General features: G+C 46.8%; 3 protein-coding genes across 4 annotated transcripts in view; all 3 read left to right on the forward strand.

The window, feature by feature from the left end:
- The first annotated feature begins 415 nt into the window (after nucleotides 1–415).
- TXNDC12 (thioredoxin domain containing 12) lies at nucleotides 416–10,015 on the forward strand. The gene is made up of 7 exons (XM_014870640.2): nucleotides 416–667; nucleotides 2,597–2,657; nucleotides 7,325–7,377; nucleotides 7,870–7,943; nucleotides 8,501–8,570; nucleotides 8,655–8,738; nucleotides 9,145–10,015. The coding sequence occupies exons 1-7, from the start codon at nucleotides 577–579 to the stop codon at nucleotides 9,219–9,221; spliced, it is 510 nt and encodes a 169-aa protein (XP_014726126.1). The 5' UTR covers nucleotides 416–576; the 3' UTR covers nucleotides 9,222–10,015.
- KTI12 (KTI12 chromatin associated homolog) lies at nucleotides 3,902–10,015 on the forward strand. Its single transcript, XM_088169703.1, has 6 exons — nucleotides 3,902–5,377; nucleotides 7,325–7,377; nucleotides 7,870–7,943; nucleotides 8,501–8,570; nucleotides 8,655–8,738; nucleotides 9,145–10,015. Exon 1 carries the CDS (start codon nucleotides 4,088–4,090, stop codon nucleotides 4,808–4,810), a length of 723 nt encoding a protein of 240 aa, XP_088025829.1. The 5' UTR covers nucleotides 3,902–4,087; the 3' UTR covers nucleotides 4,811–5,377; nucleotides 7,325–7,377; nucleotides 7,870–7,943; nucleotides 8,501–8,570; nucleotides 8,655–8,738; nucleotides 9,145–10,015.
- A 7,158-nt stretch (nucleotides 10,016–17,173) lies between these two features.
- RAB3B (RAB3B, member RAS oncogene family) overlaps nucleotides 17,174–18,592 on the forward strand; it is a 50,531-nt gene continuing 49,112 nt past the window's right edge. For both annotated transcript variants that reach the window (XM_088169704.1, XM_088169705.1), the window contains exon 1: nucleotides 17,174–17,450. The gene's annotated coding sequence lies outside the window, so the exon portion shown is untranslated. The remainder of the gene's footprint in view (nucleotides 17,451–18,592) is intronic.

Below are 18,592 nucleotides of genomic sequence, written 5' to 3' on the forward strand. Positions count from 1 at the left end.
CCAGTGAACAGCAGTTGACCGTGTCCGGGAGCGGTGTCCTGTGACCCAAACCCGGGACGCGGCTCTTCTAAACGCGTTACCACTGGCTCTGTCCTCCCTAGTGAACCCTCCCTCCCACGCTGCGCTTGTGGTCGGTTTTGCCTTCCCAACAGCTGGGCAACTCTAGAGAGCAGCGCGACAAAAGGGTTTATTTTGGAAAGAGAAAATAAATCCGGAACTACCACCTCCCTCCCACCGCTGCCTGCCCCCGTCGGAATAACGCTGGGATTTGCCCAGGAGGAGTAGACAGGGCTCTGGGGCCCCGGTGCGATGACTTTGCCCCGGGGATCCCGGTTCCCTGTAAGAAGCTGAGCTCATCCCGAGCCCCCTACACCTTCCCGCCGGGTGCCTCCTCCGGCACCCCCGGGCCGAGCCGTGAGGGCGGTGCACCGCCCACATCCGCCACACATCACTTCCTGAGCTTTAAAAAACGGGGAAAAAAAAAAAAAGAGGAAAAAAAAATCCAGATAAGCGGGTCTTGTCGTGTCCGGAGGTTCGGGGCCGTACCCGGGTGTCGTCGCTGCCCGCGCCGACACCATGAAGGCTCAGCCCGCGGCTGCCTCCGTCCTCTGCCTGTGCCTGGTGCTGGCGGCCTGCGCCGCCTCCGCCGCGGGAGGGCTCGGAAAGGGTCAGACAAAAACGCTTTCTTCGGGCTTTCCCCAACTTCTGTCCCCACTCGGGGCGGGTCCAGTCCCCTTAGCCCGCGGGGGCCTCCGGGCGGGGACAAAGCGCAGCTTCGGGGTCTGGAGGCGCGGGTGGCTGTGCGGGGGCTCCGCTGTAGTGGTTCGGTTCTGGCTGAAGCCTTTCTGAGGGGCTCCCTGGGGGAGCAGCCCCTCGGTGCCCCCGTGCCTGCCCAGTCTGGGCCGGGCTCCTGGCAGGCGATGAATGGCTCTTCCCCCCGCCCTCGCCTCCCCTTGCCCTTCGTGACCGCTCCTCACCTCGCTCTCGGCTTGCCCAGGCTCTTTGTCTAATTACCGTGTCTAATAGCCGGGTTCACCCGGGGCCTGAGCTTCACCTCAGGTGGTGGCTTTGCCGTACAGGTAAATCTCCTCCTCAAGGCTGGTGGTAACCAATTTGATCAATGACAGCAGAGCTGTGGTGTGGATCCCAGCCAGCCATTCCCCAGATGACTTTCATTCAAAAGGTGCACTCTGTAATGTGTTGGGCAATGCTTTTAAAAACACACCGAAGCTCACCACAAAGTGGGGTTTGTTTTAAATATAGAAAAGCTTCTGAAAAGTGTTTCCCAGCTAGAACAATAGAAGGTTTTCCCTGTTTTAACATTTTGGCCTTTGACTGAAATAGCTGACGTGTCAATATTCTGTGTAAACGTGCCTTGTGCTAATCCAGCTGTGTTTTGCCCTGGGACGCTGAGCTCGTACAAAGGTAGCCCTGTGTTCGAGGCTGCCTCAGCAGCTGCTGTGTGGGTGTGAGGGGACAGGGACAGGCATCCCCACCCTGCTGTCAGCTCATCTGTTTGATGTGTTGCATCACTTGCGTTCACAGTTGCTCATATCAGCAGAGATCAGCTAACACAAACACTGTGCCACTGTCCTCACCTCCCGGATGCTGAACTGAGGTGTCCTTGCTAACGCTGTTTCAGGCTTTCTCCAAGCTTCTTTGCTATAGTTGTCTACTGGAGACAATATGCACATTCCCCTGTGGCTCTGTGTAACTCCCAAAATCTGCTCCCCTCTCCACCTCGGGTTCCTGACTAATCCAAACCCTTAGGGATGGGAAGGGGCAAGGTGAGGCTCATGTTTGGCCATCCAGCACCGTAATTGTTAATTACTGGAACCAAGACCTCTGAGAGTTCCTCTTTGTACAGCTCCTGGATCTCCTTCATCTAAGCTCTCCCGGTGGCTTTTGGCCACTGCTGTGTTGGCTGCTAAAAAAGCCCAGCCCTGGCAGTCGCTGCTTTGCAGCTGTTAAACACACACTGACTCACCCTTAAGTCAATTGACATAACAAGACTTGTTATCTGGATGACAGATAAAAATCTTCCTGCGTCGTTCAGTCACTGTAACACTCAGAAATTTGTGTAATCCTGTTCTTTCTTGCTCTTCCATGATATTATCATCAGCAGGAATACTTAGCATGATAGCTTTAGAGCAATTAATGATCATATGTTGGCCTAGAAATTTTTAAGTTTCAGTTTAGTTCACCTTCAGTGGATTTAGGAAGCCAAATGCTGACATGTTTAATTTGTCATTCATCAGATAATAAATGTCCACAGATTGAAAAAGAACAGAGAATAATCAGAAGGCACTTCAGTTTTAATATCTGTTTGAGGAATTTGAGTGTCATTTACATATATATATATATATATAGAAATATTCATGAGCATGGTACATTTTTGTTAATTAATTTCAATGGGATTCCTCATACGACTGTGTGGGCTGTAAGTATTTGCAAAATTCTTTCCTGAAGTGGGGCTATAGTTGGCTTTAAATAAGAATATAAAATGAGTTGAAAATATTCTCGAGGGTTGGGCTGTTTTCCTCTGTTAGCTGACATGTTAAATTATGCAGCATTTATAAACCCTTCTCTCTGGCAGGTTTTGGAGATCATATTCATTGGAGAACACTAGAAGATGGGAAGAAAGAGGCAGCAGCCAGGTATGTTTGTTAGTTTTAAATACAGAAATGTGTCTTCAGAAAAGGTTCTATTTCAGCCCTAAATTTAACCATAGAAAAGAGTCTCTATTAACAAAAATGAAGGTGGTTTAGCTTCTTAGACTCTTCAGATCCCTACAGCTTATTGGAGAGAAAATACAGAATTTTATTAACTTTGCTAAGGCACCACCTAGGTTTAATCACTGCAGTCTAATTAAATTATTTAAGTCCTAGCATGTCTTTGAGACAAGAAAATAATTATTTATCACAGTAAAAAAAAAAATGGTTCTGAAACACACAAGTGCAAGTGTAAGTGGTGCTCAATGCCCTTAAACTCAGCAGTGTTAAGAGCTTCCCTAAAATTCCCTGTGCCTGTATAGATGAGGCCCCAGCATGAGGTATTTTGTTTCCATCTGCAGCAAAAATCTGGAAGTTTCAAACTGTAGTGAACTGACAGAACCTGGTTTGGGCGAGGCTAAAATTCTAAAAAGAACACTGTCTCTATGAAAAATGACATCTTGATTTTTTTTTCCCTCAAAGTTTCTTCTGCTTCTTGTTAAAATGCAAGAAGGATAATGGCATGCTTATAAATTCTACTTGTATTTTAACTTTGTAACCTAGATCTGACAATGCTGACATGAGCAGAAATTGCTCGTGCCTTCCAGGTTTGCTGTTTAATTTAGCTCTGCTCACAAACTGATCCATCTGGCAAGTTTTACACTCCAGTGTAGACATTGAATTAACCCAGATGGTACACTTCAGAAGTCTTACAAGTTTTTATAACTTGATACTTTAGCATTTTTGAACAAAAAAAAAAAAAGTAGATTATTTCACTATTTGCAGTTACAATTGTAGCATTGCTTTGCAATGCAGCAGAGGAACCTTTAAAATGAGACAGAAGGGGGTGGGAGGGATAACAAGGTCTGAGCTCTCGGGTTTAGGGAGGATTAGTGTTCCTGCTCAGAAAGACCCTGGGTGTGAACCACACTCTCCTTTCATTGCTGATGCACTGATCTGCTGGCAAAAGTACAATTTTTTTTCTGACCATAAATCAGCAGATGAAAAATTACACAAAATTAGCTGGGGTGCATCAAATGAGATGCACCAGAGCCGGTGATCTAGGAAGTTTCAAACCTTCGATTCTGTAAACTGCACAATGTCGTGGGATGCTGAGGACTTCTCAGTTTAAATTCCCTGCGGGCGAGGGCGCGGTGCCTTCGTTCCAGCAGCTGCTGCGATTTTAAGCGTTTTTAAGCGGGACCCCTCGCAGGACAGTGTCGCGGTGCCAGGGCCGTGCTGGGGCGCGGCGATTCTCTGAGCCCGTGGGGAGGAGGAGCGCGCCGGGGGCTCCGCGGGGCCGGGCCGAGCTCTGGGCGTGTGTGACCGGCGGAAGCAGCCGCTCCACGTCCGGGTCGGGTGTCGCTGGCGGGGCGATGCCGCTGGTGGTGCTGTGCGGGCGGCCGGGCAGCGGCAAGAGCCGGCGGGCGGCCGAGTTGCGGGAGGCGCTGGGCGGCCCGGAGCGGCCGGCGCACGTCGTGACCGAGGCGGAGGGCGGCCGGTCGGCGCTGCGGGCCGAGGTGGAGCGGCGGCTGAACAGGCGGGACGTGGTGATCGTGGACGCGGGCAACGAGCTGCGGAGCATCCGCTACGAGCTGTACTGCGCGGCGCGGCAGGCGGGCACGGCGCGCTGCGTCCTGCACTGCGCCGGCGGCGCGGGCGGCCCCGACGAGCCGCCCTTCGAGGAGCCCGAGCCGAGCTGCCGCTGGGACCGGCCGCTGTTCACGGTGCGCGGGGAGGAGGCGCTGCCGCTGGGCGCCATCCGCGCCGCGCTGTTCGAGAGCGCCCCGCCGCCGCCGCACCGCGCCACCCGCACGCAGCCGCTGCAGTCCTGCGGCTTCCTGCACCAGCTGGACCGCGTCACCCAGGACGTGCTGGCCGCCGTGCTGGCCGCGCAGAGGAGCGGGGCGCAGCCCGGCGAGACCGTCCACGTCCCCGGCGTGGCCGAGGGGCTGGTGCTGAGCCGGCCCGTGAGCGTGGCCGAGCTGAGCCGGCTGCGGAGGCAGTTCATCAGCTACACCAAGATGCAGCCCAGCGATGAAAACCTGCCGCAGCTGGCCAGCATGTTCGTGCAGTACCTGAGCCGCAGCATCCAGTGAAGTGTCACCTGTGCCACCCAGCAGTGGCCGTGGTCCGGCCCCGAAGTACTCGAAGCGGGAAGAATGTGCCTTGAGGCACAGACCCTGCGGGTCCCGCCTGTCGGGGATGGGAGCACTCGGCAGCAGCAGCTCTGAGAAGGTGGCACCGTGTCCCTGCAGCAGCCGAGCCAGCTGCATTGCTGGGGGGATCTCTAGGGAAGCAGTTCCTCACCCCTGTGTTCTCCCCACTGGCACCTTGCAAAAAGGAGAGCTACTGCTGCATCCCCAAGCAAGAGAAGTCTCCTGTGGAGACTCCTTTGGACTCAGTAATCAAATAGTGTGGCATGAAAGTGCAAAAGGTGATGACTGTAGGGAAAACTTTTCCCTCCACATTGGAATAAGAAGATTGTTTTTCCAGAGCTGTCTCCAGATAATGTCAAACTACAGAAGAGACTTCAGGTCCAGAACTAGAACAGGGTGTATTTTTAGGATGTGACTGTTTCAAAAAATCTGACTGAGCCCAAAAGAGATTTTCAACTCTGCACTGCAAAAGGGTGCTGACTTAACAAACTCAAGCTTCCGTTTCAGGTCTAATAATAAAATGTGTGCCTTAAATGGAGTAAAGTCTTAATTTACCTGCAGGACTATTTTACTGAAATAACTTGGCCATGTCTTTTCTTCAAGGTCATCATTATATACCCTTAAAAACACAAAGTGCATAAGAATGAGTGCTGTCATAGGAAATAAGAGCTAAAATGACAGTATCTGTTCTGTGTGAAACTTAGAAGTCTGTACTGGCTGTGATGGGTAGCTAAGTTTCCAATAATTTTGGGTACAGCTTATATAAACTTCTCACTTTCTGGTGGACGCTTCATTCTTCGTTCTAATAAATGGTGGCTTTTGGTTTTAATTTTATGTGTAGTGCTCACTGGGATGAACTGCTGAAGTGGGGCAGGAAGGGTTACTTCAGTTACAGTGTCTGTCTGACACACCAACTGCTAAGGGGCTTCATGCACTGCAGAACTGAGAAATTACTATAAAAATGTTTTTATGTAAGTAAGTTTATTTTACCAGTCGAAGCAAAGAGAACAAAGCTGAGAAAACACATAAATTAGGTCAAACCTCTGTGAGTTCTCATTGAGTAAGAGTTGGATTTCAAGGATGTGAGCACTTCCATTTAAAATCTGCTTTTAAAATTTCTCTTTAAAAAGTGTGTGGCGGTACTGAGCACCAGATGATTGAACTCTTTCAACATGAATCGCTTATCCTTGATGATAAGAACAATCTTAAACCCAGTCTTAAATCAGCCTTTCCTCAAGCAAGAAGCAAAATAATTTTGGACTCTCTATAGAAACATTGAAAATAAGTGGTTTTTCATCATCAGGGAGAGGGCACTGACATGATGCAAGCTTTACTAGGGAAATGTGTGGTTTTGCTCCTTACTGCAAACAGATACAAAGTTGATGACATATCAGTTAATTATAGATGGCAAATTTGTGTTTGAACAATTCTAAATGTTAATGGCTTCCTTTGCACCCTTTCCTCTTTCTAAAGTTCATAACTGAGCACTGCTAAGTAGAGATTTCTTTTCATACCTATTTACAGCTAAAGAAAAACTCATACATCAGTTCTGCTAGTAATTAGTGTTGTTGTGTGCAAAGGCGTTAATAATTCATGTGTATGAAAATTTGACTTTATTTTTACCCCCTAATATGGTGCAGAGTTTACAGTCAGAGAAAGCTTACAGTTTGCTTTGCTTGGCAGATCCTGAGAGAAGTATCCATATAGGATGTTCTCTCCAGGTTCCTTCCTCTCCTTCACTTAGTTTTAGGCTGTTCTTACTATTCTGGAATCCATATCATTATGATATGGAAACTTAACCTCTGGGTAGCATAGCTAGTAAAGGTAAAATGAATTATTTGGAAAGAAGGAAAGCAAAAATAACTTTGGTCCTTTTGTGTTGCTTATTTAGGCTGCAGTTGCTCACAGACCCCCTCTTAGCCCTGGTACTGGACACATCCATCACAATTAGTTTCAGCATACAAATGTGTAGGAAGCCAGGCAGGCTGCCAAAGGGTTTGCTGGGTTATTGGCTTTGCTGGGTGCTCAGTGGAGGGCCTTAGTCACAAGAGGTGACTGAGACATGTGGGCTGTAATGGGGAGAGATTGTCACCCACTGGATTGCCTTAAGCAGCCATGAAAATCCATCCTGAGATCTCTCAAGCAGCTGCTGTCATTAACCGTTTCCAGTAATCCAGGAAAAAAAAGCATGAACAGTTGTGTATCTGAGAAATGTAAACTAAGAAGAGAAAGTCTCTTCCTCTACACAAGCAGTTATTGGCTGGCAGCTATAGTAAATTTTTATCACATGTTTTAAGATTGGGATAACTTTTTGCAAGAACAGTCTTAGAGCACCACATAATCTCTTTACATCTGATTTATTTCCCATTACATTTAGCCTTTGAGGAAGGCTTGACTGTTAAACTGTAGATGTAATAGAATTTCTTTGACAAATTTATTTCTTCTTTTTGTTAGTGGTTTGCCTCTTATGGTTATCATCCACAAGTCCTGGTGTGGAGCTTGCAAAGGTAAGTGCATTTAATACTAGAGCTTGCTGAAATTTCTAATTAACCTTTGCATAGAAATCATGTAGCAATGAGAAATGAAGTTTGCATCCAAAATGTAACTAATGGTATTTGTATTTCTTTGAGAGTGGTGTAATATGGCAGTCCCATAGCAAACAAACAAGCTGAGTGTATGGCTAAGCCTTAAAGGATGAGGCAGTTGAGTGGGAGTGATGGTTCACAGCAGGATTTCTGCTCCTGTTGCATTGAATCAAATATAACCACCTATGTTTGCTGGGCAGGCTTCAGCCCATGGCTGCCAAGCAAGAATTTCTTCAGGTACCTCCTGTTCCAAGTCTGGCTGGAAGGGTTGGCTACATATATTCCATTTACTCACTGCTTATTGAAAAGTGCCACCTCTACAGAGGGAGGGATGGAGATTTTGATATTGACCTGAAAATCTGAAATATTTTCCACTGTTTTTACATACCTCTTATTTTTATTTTTTACATTTAGCTTTAAAGCCAAAGTTTGCTGAATCCAAGGAGATCTCTGAACTTGCCCATAATTTTGTTATGGTCAACCTTGAGGTAGGCTGTCTTCTGCTCTGTATCCATGTTCTGCCTAGTAATGAAGCATTTGAAATCTGACTCAACTGATTGCACCCTGTTTTGTGTACATCCTAAATCCTGCACTCCTGACTAGGCATTCAGGATTGATTGATAGAGCTCATTGTTTTAAAAAATACTTTTTTCTAGTGTGGTTATTTTAATTGTACTTATAAACCTGGCTCTCTGCCATTGTCTCTTTAACAGTTTGTACCTTGTGTGAATCAGTTTCCACAAGAAAGGAATTTATGTTCATTCTCTCAGTACGTATCAAACATTCCTATACCAGAGTGGAGTGGGTAATGCAAATTGACAGACCAGAAAAAATATTATTGTTTTCACAAATTATACGTAGGTAGGTAAAAACAACTTTCTTCCCTTTGAGTGTGGAGGATACTGCAGTTACTTAGGGTCTGTTCAAGAGGCAAATTGCTCAGGGTAGAAGGAATCAGAAGGCAATAACTTGTTTCTGTAAAAGGCACCATGTTTTGTTAGATGTCTTGCTAATATCTTTCCTCTCCCCTGCCTTGCTGTGATAGGATGATGAAGAGCCAAAGGATGAAGCCTTTAGTCCTGATGGAGGTTACATTCCCAGAATCCTCTTCATGGGTAAGGCATCCACAGCTGTTGTGTCCTTTCACTGGGTTCTTACTGTTTCCACCTAAATTTCCTGTTGGATTTCTTGTTTCATAGACCCCAGTGGAAAAGTCCATCCAGAAATCATAAATGAGAGAGGAAACCCCAGCTACAAGTATTTCTATACCAATGCTGATCAAGGTATGTGCCAAGTTGTTTGAAGTGCATTTTTAGTGAGATGGAGCTTTGGCAGTGGAGAGAAATGATGTTAAAGTATAGCTGGGAGTGGTTAAATACAATGTGAGTGATTCTCTAATGCCCCAGGAACCATATTCAGAATCAGAATTCACCTTAATACCTACTAAAAGTGTAGGATCTAATTTTATCTCCAGTTCTGGCATGGGAAGTCATGGAATTTGCATGATCCAGCCATGCATAGTTGGGAAAAGGGTGCAGGACTGTTGTTTGTTTTTGTTTTTTTCCTTACAGATTAATCTGTAGATCTACATTCTGTAACTGTGTTGTTTTAAAACACTTTCATTACCAGTTCACTTTGATATTTTCACGCTGAGATTAACAGTTGGTATCTCTCTGTGTAATCTTTCAGTTGTCCAAGGGATGAAAGAGGCCCAGGAGAAGCTGACAGGTGATGCTTTCAAAAAGCACCTGGGAGATGAACTATAATGAATACACTGAATGAGACCTTTTCATCGCTCCAAAACTGCGAGGAAATGATTAAACAGACCAAGAATGTAGATGCACTGAAGGGACATAATTCCCCTGTCCACAATGTTAGGTTAAACCCTGTTTGGAGTTCACACACACACACACACACACACACACACACACACACACACACACACACTAGTTACAGTGTTCTCTCTGCCTGGCAGTTTGCACTGTGGTGGTTCTTTACAACTGGGTAACATGCAAACACATCTCTTTGTGTGTTTGAGCAACCACTAATATTTGGTGTTAAAAGGGAGGTGTGTAGGGAAAATGGTATTTGAGGACAATGTGATAGGAAAAACTAGAAATAGCCATCAATTTGACACTAATCAGGGTTGAATCTCTCTTTTCTCACTGGTATTATGTGATCCCATCGTTTTTACTGGGCATTCCCATCACTGGGGCATGTTCCTGGGCCAGTTGTTTTCTAGATATTCAAAACCATGAATTCTGCCTCTACACCAAGTAGAATGCATTTCATGAATGTCCAAGTAGCATGTGAATTATCAGCTCTGCAAATGTATTTTTGTGTAAAACTGTGTGATTCATCTTTATTTGCCTTTGGGCAGAAATGTAACTTTTTTCCTTATGCACTCACCTTTTGATTGTTCCATCAAGTGAGGGTGGGTTATGTTGAAGCTTTACGGGGTTTCCCCTTTTATTCTTTGAATGTTTCTGGCGAATGCCTTGCCATCACATTGTACTGTATTTTTGTACCAGGGTGAAAAATTAAACCTTTTTAAACATAAGCATGCAGAGAGTGTTCTGTGGTTAAGGGCGTAGCTTTACATTCTTAAGCATGGGGGGATATTTTTTTGTTTGTGTTGCAGTGATTATTAATGTTGACTGTCACAGCTGAAGGTTTCTCCTTTTTATAATTAAGAGACATAATTTGTTTTTCCATACAATTACAATTCAGCCATTCTTACACTACCCACACTGTTGAAGGCAATGTGTTTATTTACTGGAACTGAAGAGAATAGTGGGGAGTAAAATCACCCCTCTTGAGTAGCTGGGGACACTTTTTCTAATGCAGCCCAGCATACTGTGGGCTTTGTCACATGAGTGCATTGCTGGCTCATGATCAGCTTGTTCTCCACCTGGATTCTCACATTCTCCTGTGTCACAAAACAGATTTCCAGACTGTACTTGTGCACAGGTTGTTCCTCCTCAGTTGAGGGACTTTGGATTTCCCTTTCTTGAACCTCCTGACAACACTCTCTGCCCATTTCTCCAGCCTGTTGAGGTGGCAGCACAACCACTGTTACATGGATATCAGCTCCTCTGCCCAGCTTTGTATCATCTGCCAGTTTGCTCAGAGTTAGGTGTTAAAAAGTACCAACCAAGGGTACTCCACTAGTGATGAGCCTCCTTCAAGCCAGCTGTTCTGCTTTCCATCCATTTCACTGCCCATTTATTTAGGCTGTACTTCATCAGTTTGTCTATGGGGATGCTTTGGGAGACAGTGTTGAAAGCCATAGTAAAGCTAAAATAAACACCACCTACTGCTCTCTCCTCAGCCACCAAATTAGTCATCTCTAGCAAAAATTCTTGTCCAAAAGACACTTGCCATAACCTCCCATAACAAAGAAGGAGATCATTTTCTACAGATACTTAATTGAAGAGCCATCTGAGGACATTAGGAAGGGAAAATTGTTTATAATAATAAGATAACCCCATATAACAATATAACAATAAACTCAACTTGTCTACAGGATCCGTTTTTACTGTTCAGCAGCATTAGGAATTTTACTTTCCAGACCAGTCTGTCTAAGGAATTTTAAGCACCGAAACTCAACTGGGTACTAAAAGACAAGGACTCAATGGAATTAATGGGATTATTGCACATTGTGATTACCCTGCTCAGCTGCTAATAGTTACTCTGTAGGCTTTATCCTCTGCTTCTCTTGCAAATTGTCTAATAAATTAACAATGGAATTGAGCTCAGCAGCAACTCTCAAGTCATATCAACCTCAAAGTAAATCTATATAAGCCTTAGAAAAGGGTTTGTGCTGTGCAAAATACTCTTTTTTTCCCCAGCTCTGTCAGTTGATCAAATAAAAAATAGTTCCTATCTGATGCTCATTTTATTTAGAGCTTTAGATTGACGTGACTAAAAAATCATTGCTTTGGCTTTTTTACTTACCACCAGGGGGAGGACTCTGCGTGTTCATCTGGGAGAGGATTCAACAAAACATAATTAAAAAATAATCTCTAATGCAAATTAGCAGGGTGCACCTCTGTGGGTTTCCATGCACGGTTTTGCAGCTCTGCCCTGCTCTTACCTCTGCAGTGAAGATGCAGCCTGTGGGATGTACATCAAGTGTGCCTTTCTTTGCAAAATGCTCTGATGCCTGAAGCAATGTGGCCTCAAAGTAATTTTCAGAAAGTTCTTCATCCACAGACATCTCCCTTCAGTGACTGGTATGGGCAATGTGCTTCATCCTTTACATTAAGACCATTCTGATGCAAAATTATCCTCCTTCATATCTTCTCTCATGCATCTCCTCTCCTTAGCACTTCTAGATGTAGTACTTTGGAAGGAAAAATTTCTTTCATGGCCCTTCTTCCTTTGTTCTTCAGCTGCCTCCTTTCTCTCTAATCCTTTCTACCTTCTGTATGTTCAGACACAGTGAGCTGGTACAGCTTCCCCACCCTCTCTTCCATTTGCTCTTTTCTAGACCATGCCTTTGTCCTCTACAGTAGGATGGAGCTTGGCACTTGCTGGCCTGCTTGGTGTCTAGCTGAGGTCTTAGTAGAATATGATTTGTGTCCTGTCACAGCTTGATTTCTAGGGACCCTGGTTAACTTGTGTAAAAGCTGTCTCACATCTCTGGATTGCAGGGTGAACCTACTTTTAATCTGTCACTTAAGTATTTTTCTCTTTCCTACCCATTAGTTTAATACCTGGACATTTTTGTTGCTATCTCCTACTGCAGATTCTTTACATCCTTCTTCTTTACAATCTTGATAAGGTGTTACAGATGGTTGGCATTTTCTTCTGTGCAGAGGGATCCACCCAGCAGTTGATTTTTGTATGTTGTGTGACTTTATGCACACAAGCAAGTCCCCAGGGCTTAGAGAAGCTGTTTGCAGGTCAGTGTTTCTTGTAGCTGTGTTTGAAGATAATGATACACTGCAGCACTGCTCAGTACCCAAGGCCTTAGATTAATTTGCCTCTCAGCTTTGCTTCTTGTGCTGCCCATCTGTGTATGACTTGCTGTAACTTACATGATCACTTCTTTAGATGCATCTAGAAATCCCCTTGGATTCTCAGCTTCTCCTCCTTCTATGGTGATAAAAAACCCAAAGACACTCCAAAATTCTTAGTACAGACCCAGAGAACTGCCAGGCTGAATTAATCTCATGTAAACAAACATGCTGTCAATTCCCTTTCTTCCAGAAACAACCTACAGAGGAAAAAAACCCCAAAGTTAATTAGAGAGTGCCTGGATTGCAGCTCCCATCTGGCTGCCTGGGAGCAGAGGTTGTTTGTGCACCTGAGGCTGGACAGGGTTTAAGGAAGTGTCAGCTGGAGACTCGGGAAACCTTTCTTTTGCCATGTTTAGCAGCAGGGAACAAAACTGCAACAACCAAGAATGCCTGCATGGCCAGAGTGTCCCATCTGTCATCTTGGCATGCTGAGTTTAGGAGTCATCTACTTCAAGCACACTTTTGTCCCTGTGGCTGTCTGCTTGCCACCGTGTCTGGCCTGTATCAAACTGCTAATGAGCTTCATTTCACTCAGAGCTCGCTTAGAGCTCCTGTAATGAATAGCTCTGAAGTGAAATATTATTAAACCCCTATGAATATGAGGTCATATATCGTTGGAGGTGATGAAACTTCTCTTTTGGCAAGAGGAGAGGTATTTGCATTTAGGTTATGCTGTGATATTTATTTGCAGCTGACCTGGTATTATGCCTGCTTGGCTTTGCCCAGCCAGGAGAGCCACTCCGGGGCTATTCCTTGACAACCGTCGCTATAGGTGGATCTAAACTTGAGGTGTGAGGATGGAGATTCAGAAAGCAATAAAGATGGAATTACTGTGAACAGAGCTCTCTCCAGAGAGTGGGATGAAGAGGGGAAGTCACTGCAAATCCATGCCCATTCCAAAGACAGCAAAGCCAAAGATGAAGTTTCTGTTAAAGGTTGCATCCCCTTTCGAGACAGCTGTGTAAGTTGTCTTTGGCACTGACTGGAGAGGGAAGGTTGCTGCCTGGAGGGAACCAGGAAACACTAATGAAGGTCTGTCTAAATATTAAATAAAAGTCACTTTGTCTCAAAACTATTTAGTGTATTAACCCATTCCCACTTTCCTCCTCGAAGAAACAGGTGCTGATTTGTTAAGCAGTTAGTCAAATAATCTCAGTTTGCTTTTCCTCTCAAAGTTTGTCTAGAGCAAGGTGTGGCTGTGCACAGTTCCCAGGCCTGCCATTGTCCAGGGAGAAGCACTCCTGCCATGGCAGGGCCAGCCCGGTGCCACCACGTCAGCACAATCTGAGGAGGAGGAATCTTCACTGACAAGTGCCAGCCAGCCCCTGTGACCTGTCACAGGCAGTGGGAACAGCGACCAAAGCTTGAGTGATCAATCCTCTCCAAGCTGTGAAAAATGTCATGGCACCGTTTTGTGATGGTGAAATATACAGTAAGTTCCTTAAATTATGGACAAAAAAAACCAAATAGAGACCCCACCACTGTGCTGGAAGCAGGGACTGGCTGACCTGTGCTTACAGCATTCCAGGTTCTGACTCAGAACAGTGAGAGAGGCTGTCACACACCAGCCCGTGCTGGCTCTCATCCCAGCACAGGCCACAGGCAGCAGAAAAGTGCAGGGTTCAGCCAGGATGTGGGAGCAGGCGGGACAGGGGGAACAGGCAGGATAGGGGGAGCTGGCAGGATTTGGGAAGCAGGCAGGGTACGACCTGGACATGGGATCTCAAGTGGGTGGGTGCTGCCCCCATGTTCTGTTTTCCTCCAGCCAACACAGGAATCTCCTCCTCCATTCCCATGTCTCTGCTGTGATGTGGAGAGTGAAGGGGAACCAACTTCCTAGAGTTTCCACCCTCTCAAAAAGTCATGATCCCATTGTTAGCACTCCAAGTGAGGGCAAGGGAGGAGCTGGAACAGAGCTAAGACGCAGGAGTGTGTTGACTGAGTTTGGCTAAGGCTGAAGGTAACTGACTGCTGATTAGTTTCTTTGCTGGTATACACTCAATTTTGGACAATTTTGCACATACACAGCATGAAGTAGGTAGATGTGCTGCAGAAATATTAATTGATAACAACTGCAGATGTGCTCCCTGCTTTTTGAGAGTGCTTCAGGTCACAACATAACATGCTGTGCATAAAAGAAGCTTCACTGGCAGCATAGTCAAATTTGGATGTCACTTTATTGTGCTATTTCTGATATTATGAACGATGTTCAAAGAGCCATTTGTGAGGATTTGGGTGCATTAGCCCTGGTAAAGGGAATGAAATTCACACACATCCTGGGGACACAGCACGGGCCTTACATGCTCTTTATTCCACAGTGGAGAAGCACCTGGGTGAGTGCTGCCTATTCAAACACGGAGGATTTTGTTTGTGGGTGTCTTGTTCTTACCTGTCTCCCCTAGACAACAGCTGATTTAACTCCTTTGGTGCTGCTCTTGCTTTAGGAATAAATAAATTAGTACATAAATTAATAAATTAATTTTTAAAACTCTCTTTTTAGAAAGGTTGAATTTGTTTTTTCAGATCAACTGCAGTGTGTGAGGATGCAGTGTTTTGAATAAAAAGTGTTGAGAGAGTAGTAGAGTATGTATGTTGTGCTTGATAAATGTGCTCTCATGACGGCTATGAGAGAGTGAGATAGATCCGCGTGTCAGAAAACAAGATAAAGCACAGCATCTGCTCTTCCACCTCCGTGTGCTTGTGGGAGTTCTTTCCTGTTTCCTTTTTTCCCCATCTATAAATCTAAAATAACAAAGATCTCCCCCACTGGAAGTGGTGTCAGCAATTAATGACCGTACAACATTAAAACCTGGAAGGGAAGTGCACTAGGAGAGCAAAAAATATTCACTCCATAAATTATAGAAACCTGTCTAAACAAGGTGATAGACAGCAAAAATCACTACACAGTCTCATGTCTCCTAATTACCTGGGTGCATGCCTTCTTTTGGTTATCCCTGACTAAGAAAGGGCTTGTAGGTAAACGCTGGTGTTTCAGAGTGGCATGAAATCTGGAAAAGCCTTTGGAAATTAGGATTGAACAGTGGCTCTGCACTTGTGGCTGTGGTTATAGAGTGTCAAATCCCCAAGTGAGCCTCAGCCATGATGTGTCCTTTGCATCAAAAGTGCAGGTATGTGCCCATGACCACTTGCATTCTGTGTTGGTGCTTTATAGGGCTGTGGGATCACAATGATTTTCTAGACTGAGCATCGACTGAAAGCTCTACCCATATTGGGTTGACGAGAAGTCAGGTTTTGGCAAAGGCAGAGATCAGGTATCCCAGAGCAACAGGAGGATTGCAAGGAGCTAGAAAGACTTTTTAGGTGTCAAACATTCTAGGCTGTCTTTGAAATACTTGTTGTAATGAGTTTGGGATTTTGTTATGCTGTTGATTATTTCTAGTTGCCTACACAAAGCTGGTATTTTGCTTAAGGCTTAAATCAGAGTCTGGTTTATGTAACAGTACTTTTAGTTGGGGTTTTCATGGCAAATACACATTTTCATTCTAGATGAGGATAGAAGATTACCACCTGGGAGCTCTGACTTGAGTAAAATGGAGAAGCTATATGGCATCTCCGATCTGCACAGAGATGTTCCTTAAAGCTGCTCAGCATCTCTCCTGTGATTGTTCCTAAAATGCTCCCCTTAGTTATATGCTAGTCATATAGTACTGCTGTGCTCCCTGGCTTTCTGCATTCTCATTATACTGGTAACTAGTACACTGCCCTGGACAAAAAGTAACAATAAATCAATTGTCAGGCTCCTTTAAAGTGGCTGAACTGTTATAAAGCTCAAGCTGCTCCAAGGGCTGGTTGACCTACCAGCCAGTCTGAAGACCACCGAAGATCAGAGCTGAGGATCAGATGCTGAAGATCACCAGATGTGCAAAAAGCTTTTACAAGTGGACAAAATAATTTCTGTGTTGTGTGGGCAGTGTCCAAGCTGAGCTGACCCACAAACAAAAGGCACCATGAGACTGAGAAGAAGGCACCCGTGTTCTGGAGGACATAGCAGGGTGAAGAGACATCTGCACCCCCAAGTTTTAGGGGTTTGAGTTCAGAGGTGCTGCCTGAAGACAGAAACTCTGCAAATCCAGTACCTTTAAGCACCTCCTGCTCTGGCCTCCCCTCACAAGGAGCCTCTCCTGGGCCCAGCAAGACCTTGTGTTTGTGCTGAAGCACTTGATTAAATCCTGCCATCTTTGCTGGTTGTTAGGGAAGCACCTTCTTAGTTATGCCACACATAATATTCAACGTTTTTAAAAACCCAGTATTTTGTTCATTCTGTCTAGGGCACCATCTCTAAAGGTTATTTTGCTTTCCTGGAGAGATCACAGTCAGGTCTCTCTGGGGTCTAAAGGGTTTTAAAACTAAGAGGGTCCACCATAACCTCTTCATCAGACCTCCTTCATGTGAATGACTTCGATCGCAGCCACTGCCTCAATTTTTGTCTTCTCACCAGTAAAAATGTAGCGCCTGATGCCACAGCGGCCATCGCAAGGCTTCAGAGTTAACAGTGCTACTGACGGGAATCCCAACCCGTGCGGAAAGTGCGATAAGAATGGCAAGTTTGGGTCGTGCCCGGGACGTTTTCCCTGCCCGCGGGGGCTCCCGGAGCGCCTGAGGCGATTCCCATTCCCGCGCTCCCCGTGGGCCCCCGCCCCCGCCCGGCCGCGCTCCGCCCCCGGGGCCGCCCCAGGTACCGGCGGGGGGGCGGCTCCCGCCACGCGAGCAGTGGCCGCGGGACCGCTCGGCTCGGCTCGGCTCGGCTCGGCTCGGCTCGGCTCGGCTCGGCTCGGCTCGGCTCGGCTCGGCTCGGCTCGGCTCGGCTCGGCTCGGCTCGGCTCGGCTCGGCTCGGCTCGCTTCGCTTCGCTTCGCTTCGCTTCGCTTCAGTTCAGTCCGGCTCGGCTCGTCCCATCTCGGCTCGCTTCGCTTCAGTTCAGTCCGGCTCGGCTCGTCCCGGCTCGTAAAAGGTAAGAGCCGCGGCCCCTCTGGGGGGGCTCCTCCCGCACCGTCGGGGCTGCTTCCCCTCGAAGGTGGCGGAGAGGGGGCTGGCGGTGTTCCTCGCCTCACGTCCCCACCGGGACCCACAAACTCCTCCTGCCCTCCTCGCACCGAGCGCCGGGGCTGTCGCCGGGCTCCGCGGGACGGGAAGCGGGAGGTGCCCGGCGGGTGAGCGCCCAGTGCGTGCTCCGTGCCCCGAGGTGTGGTGTAACGGGCAGCCCTCGGGAGTGGCGGGGCGGAGAGGGCAACAGCAGTTCCATCTCTAAAATAAACATTTCCCAGCAATGAGGGGCGATATAATATTGCCTTATCTCTAAGGTACCCTCAGCCTGGCGGGGGGGAGGCGGGAGAGCGGGGCCTTGCCGGCTGTTCTCCAGCTGGTGCATAACCCGCCCGTGCCCGGCAGCCCGGGCAGTGCCGGCTCGGGGAGGGGGAACAGGTGACAATAACTGCTCGGCCATGGAGCCCTGCCGGGAAGCGCGGCACCGCTGTCGTCGTGGCTGCTCGGGGCAGGGCAGGGACCCGCTATTGCCGGACAGCACAGCCCGCCCGAGCTCTCACCGCCGAACAGCCGGAGGAGCCAACTTGCCCGTACCCACACCACCCTTAGGGCCCCCGGCAGCGAGCCCACCGCGCCAAGCCAAACGGATCCATCTTCTAATTTAGCACATAAAAAGTATCAACTCTCCAGTTTGTCCAGTTGCTGCCGCACAAAACGCATGTGGTATTTTTTTTGCCATGCGTTCTGGGACAGCTCGTTGGTTTTCCCCGCGCTTGCCAGCCCGGCAGTGCCACTGATGAGCGCGGTAACATCATGAGCCCGTGGGACCGCAGCGGCATCGCCAGCACCGGCACGAGTGGCTCCACCTTTTTGCCTCCCAAGGTTCTGTCTCCATGCTGTCCTTTTGCTTGTGCAGTGCATCAGGTTGATCTGGCCTAAATTAAGTGTAACTTGTGCAAAAAGAAAAAAAAAAAAGGGGAGGGGTGTGTTTGTGAAATAATTCTAACGTGGATTTTCTCATATCTTGAGACAACGTAAGACCGTGGTCTCAGAACGTGTTTCTGTGAAATTCTTTGGTGGCAAATCTAGTTTTGACTTCTGCTTTGTTTC

The sequence above is a fragment of the Sturnus vulgaris genome, chromosome 9 (assembly GCF_052056855.1).
Source record: "Sturnus vulgaris isolate bStuVul1 chromosome 9, bStuVul1.hap1, whole genome shotgun sequence".
NCBI lineage: Eukaryota > Metazoa > Chordata > Aves > Passeriformes > Sturnidae > Sturnus > Sturnus vulgaris.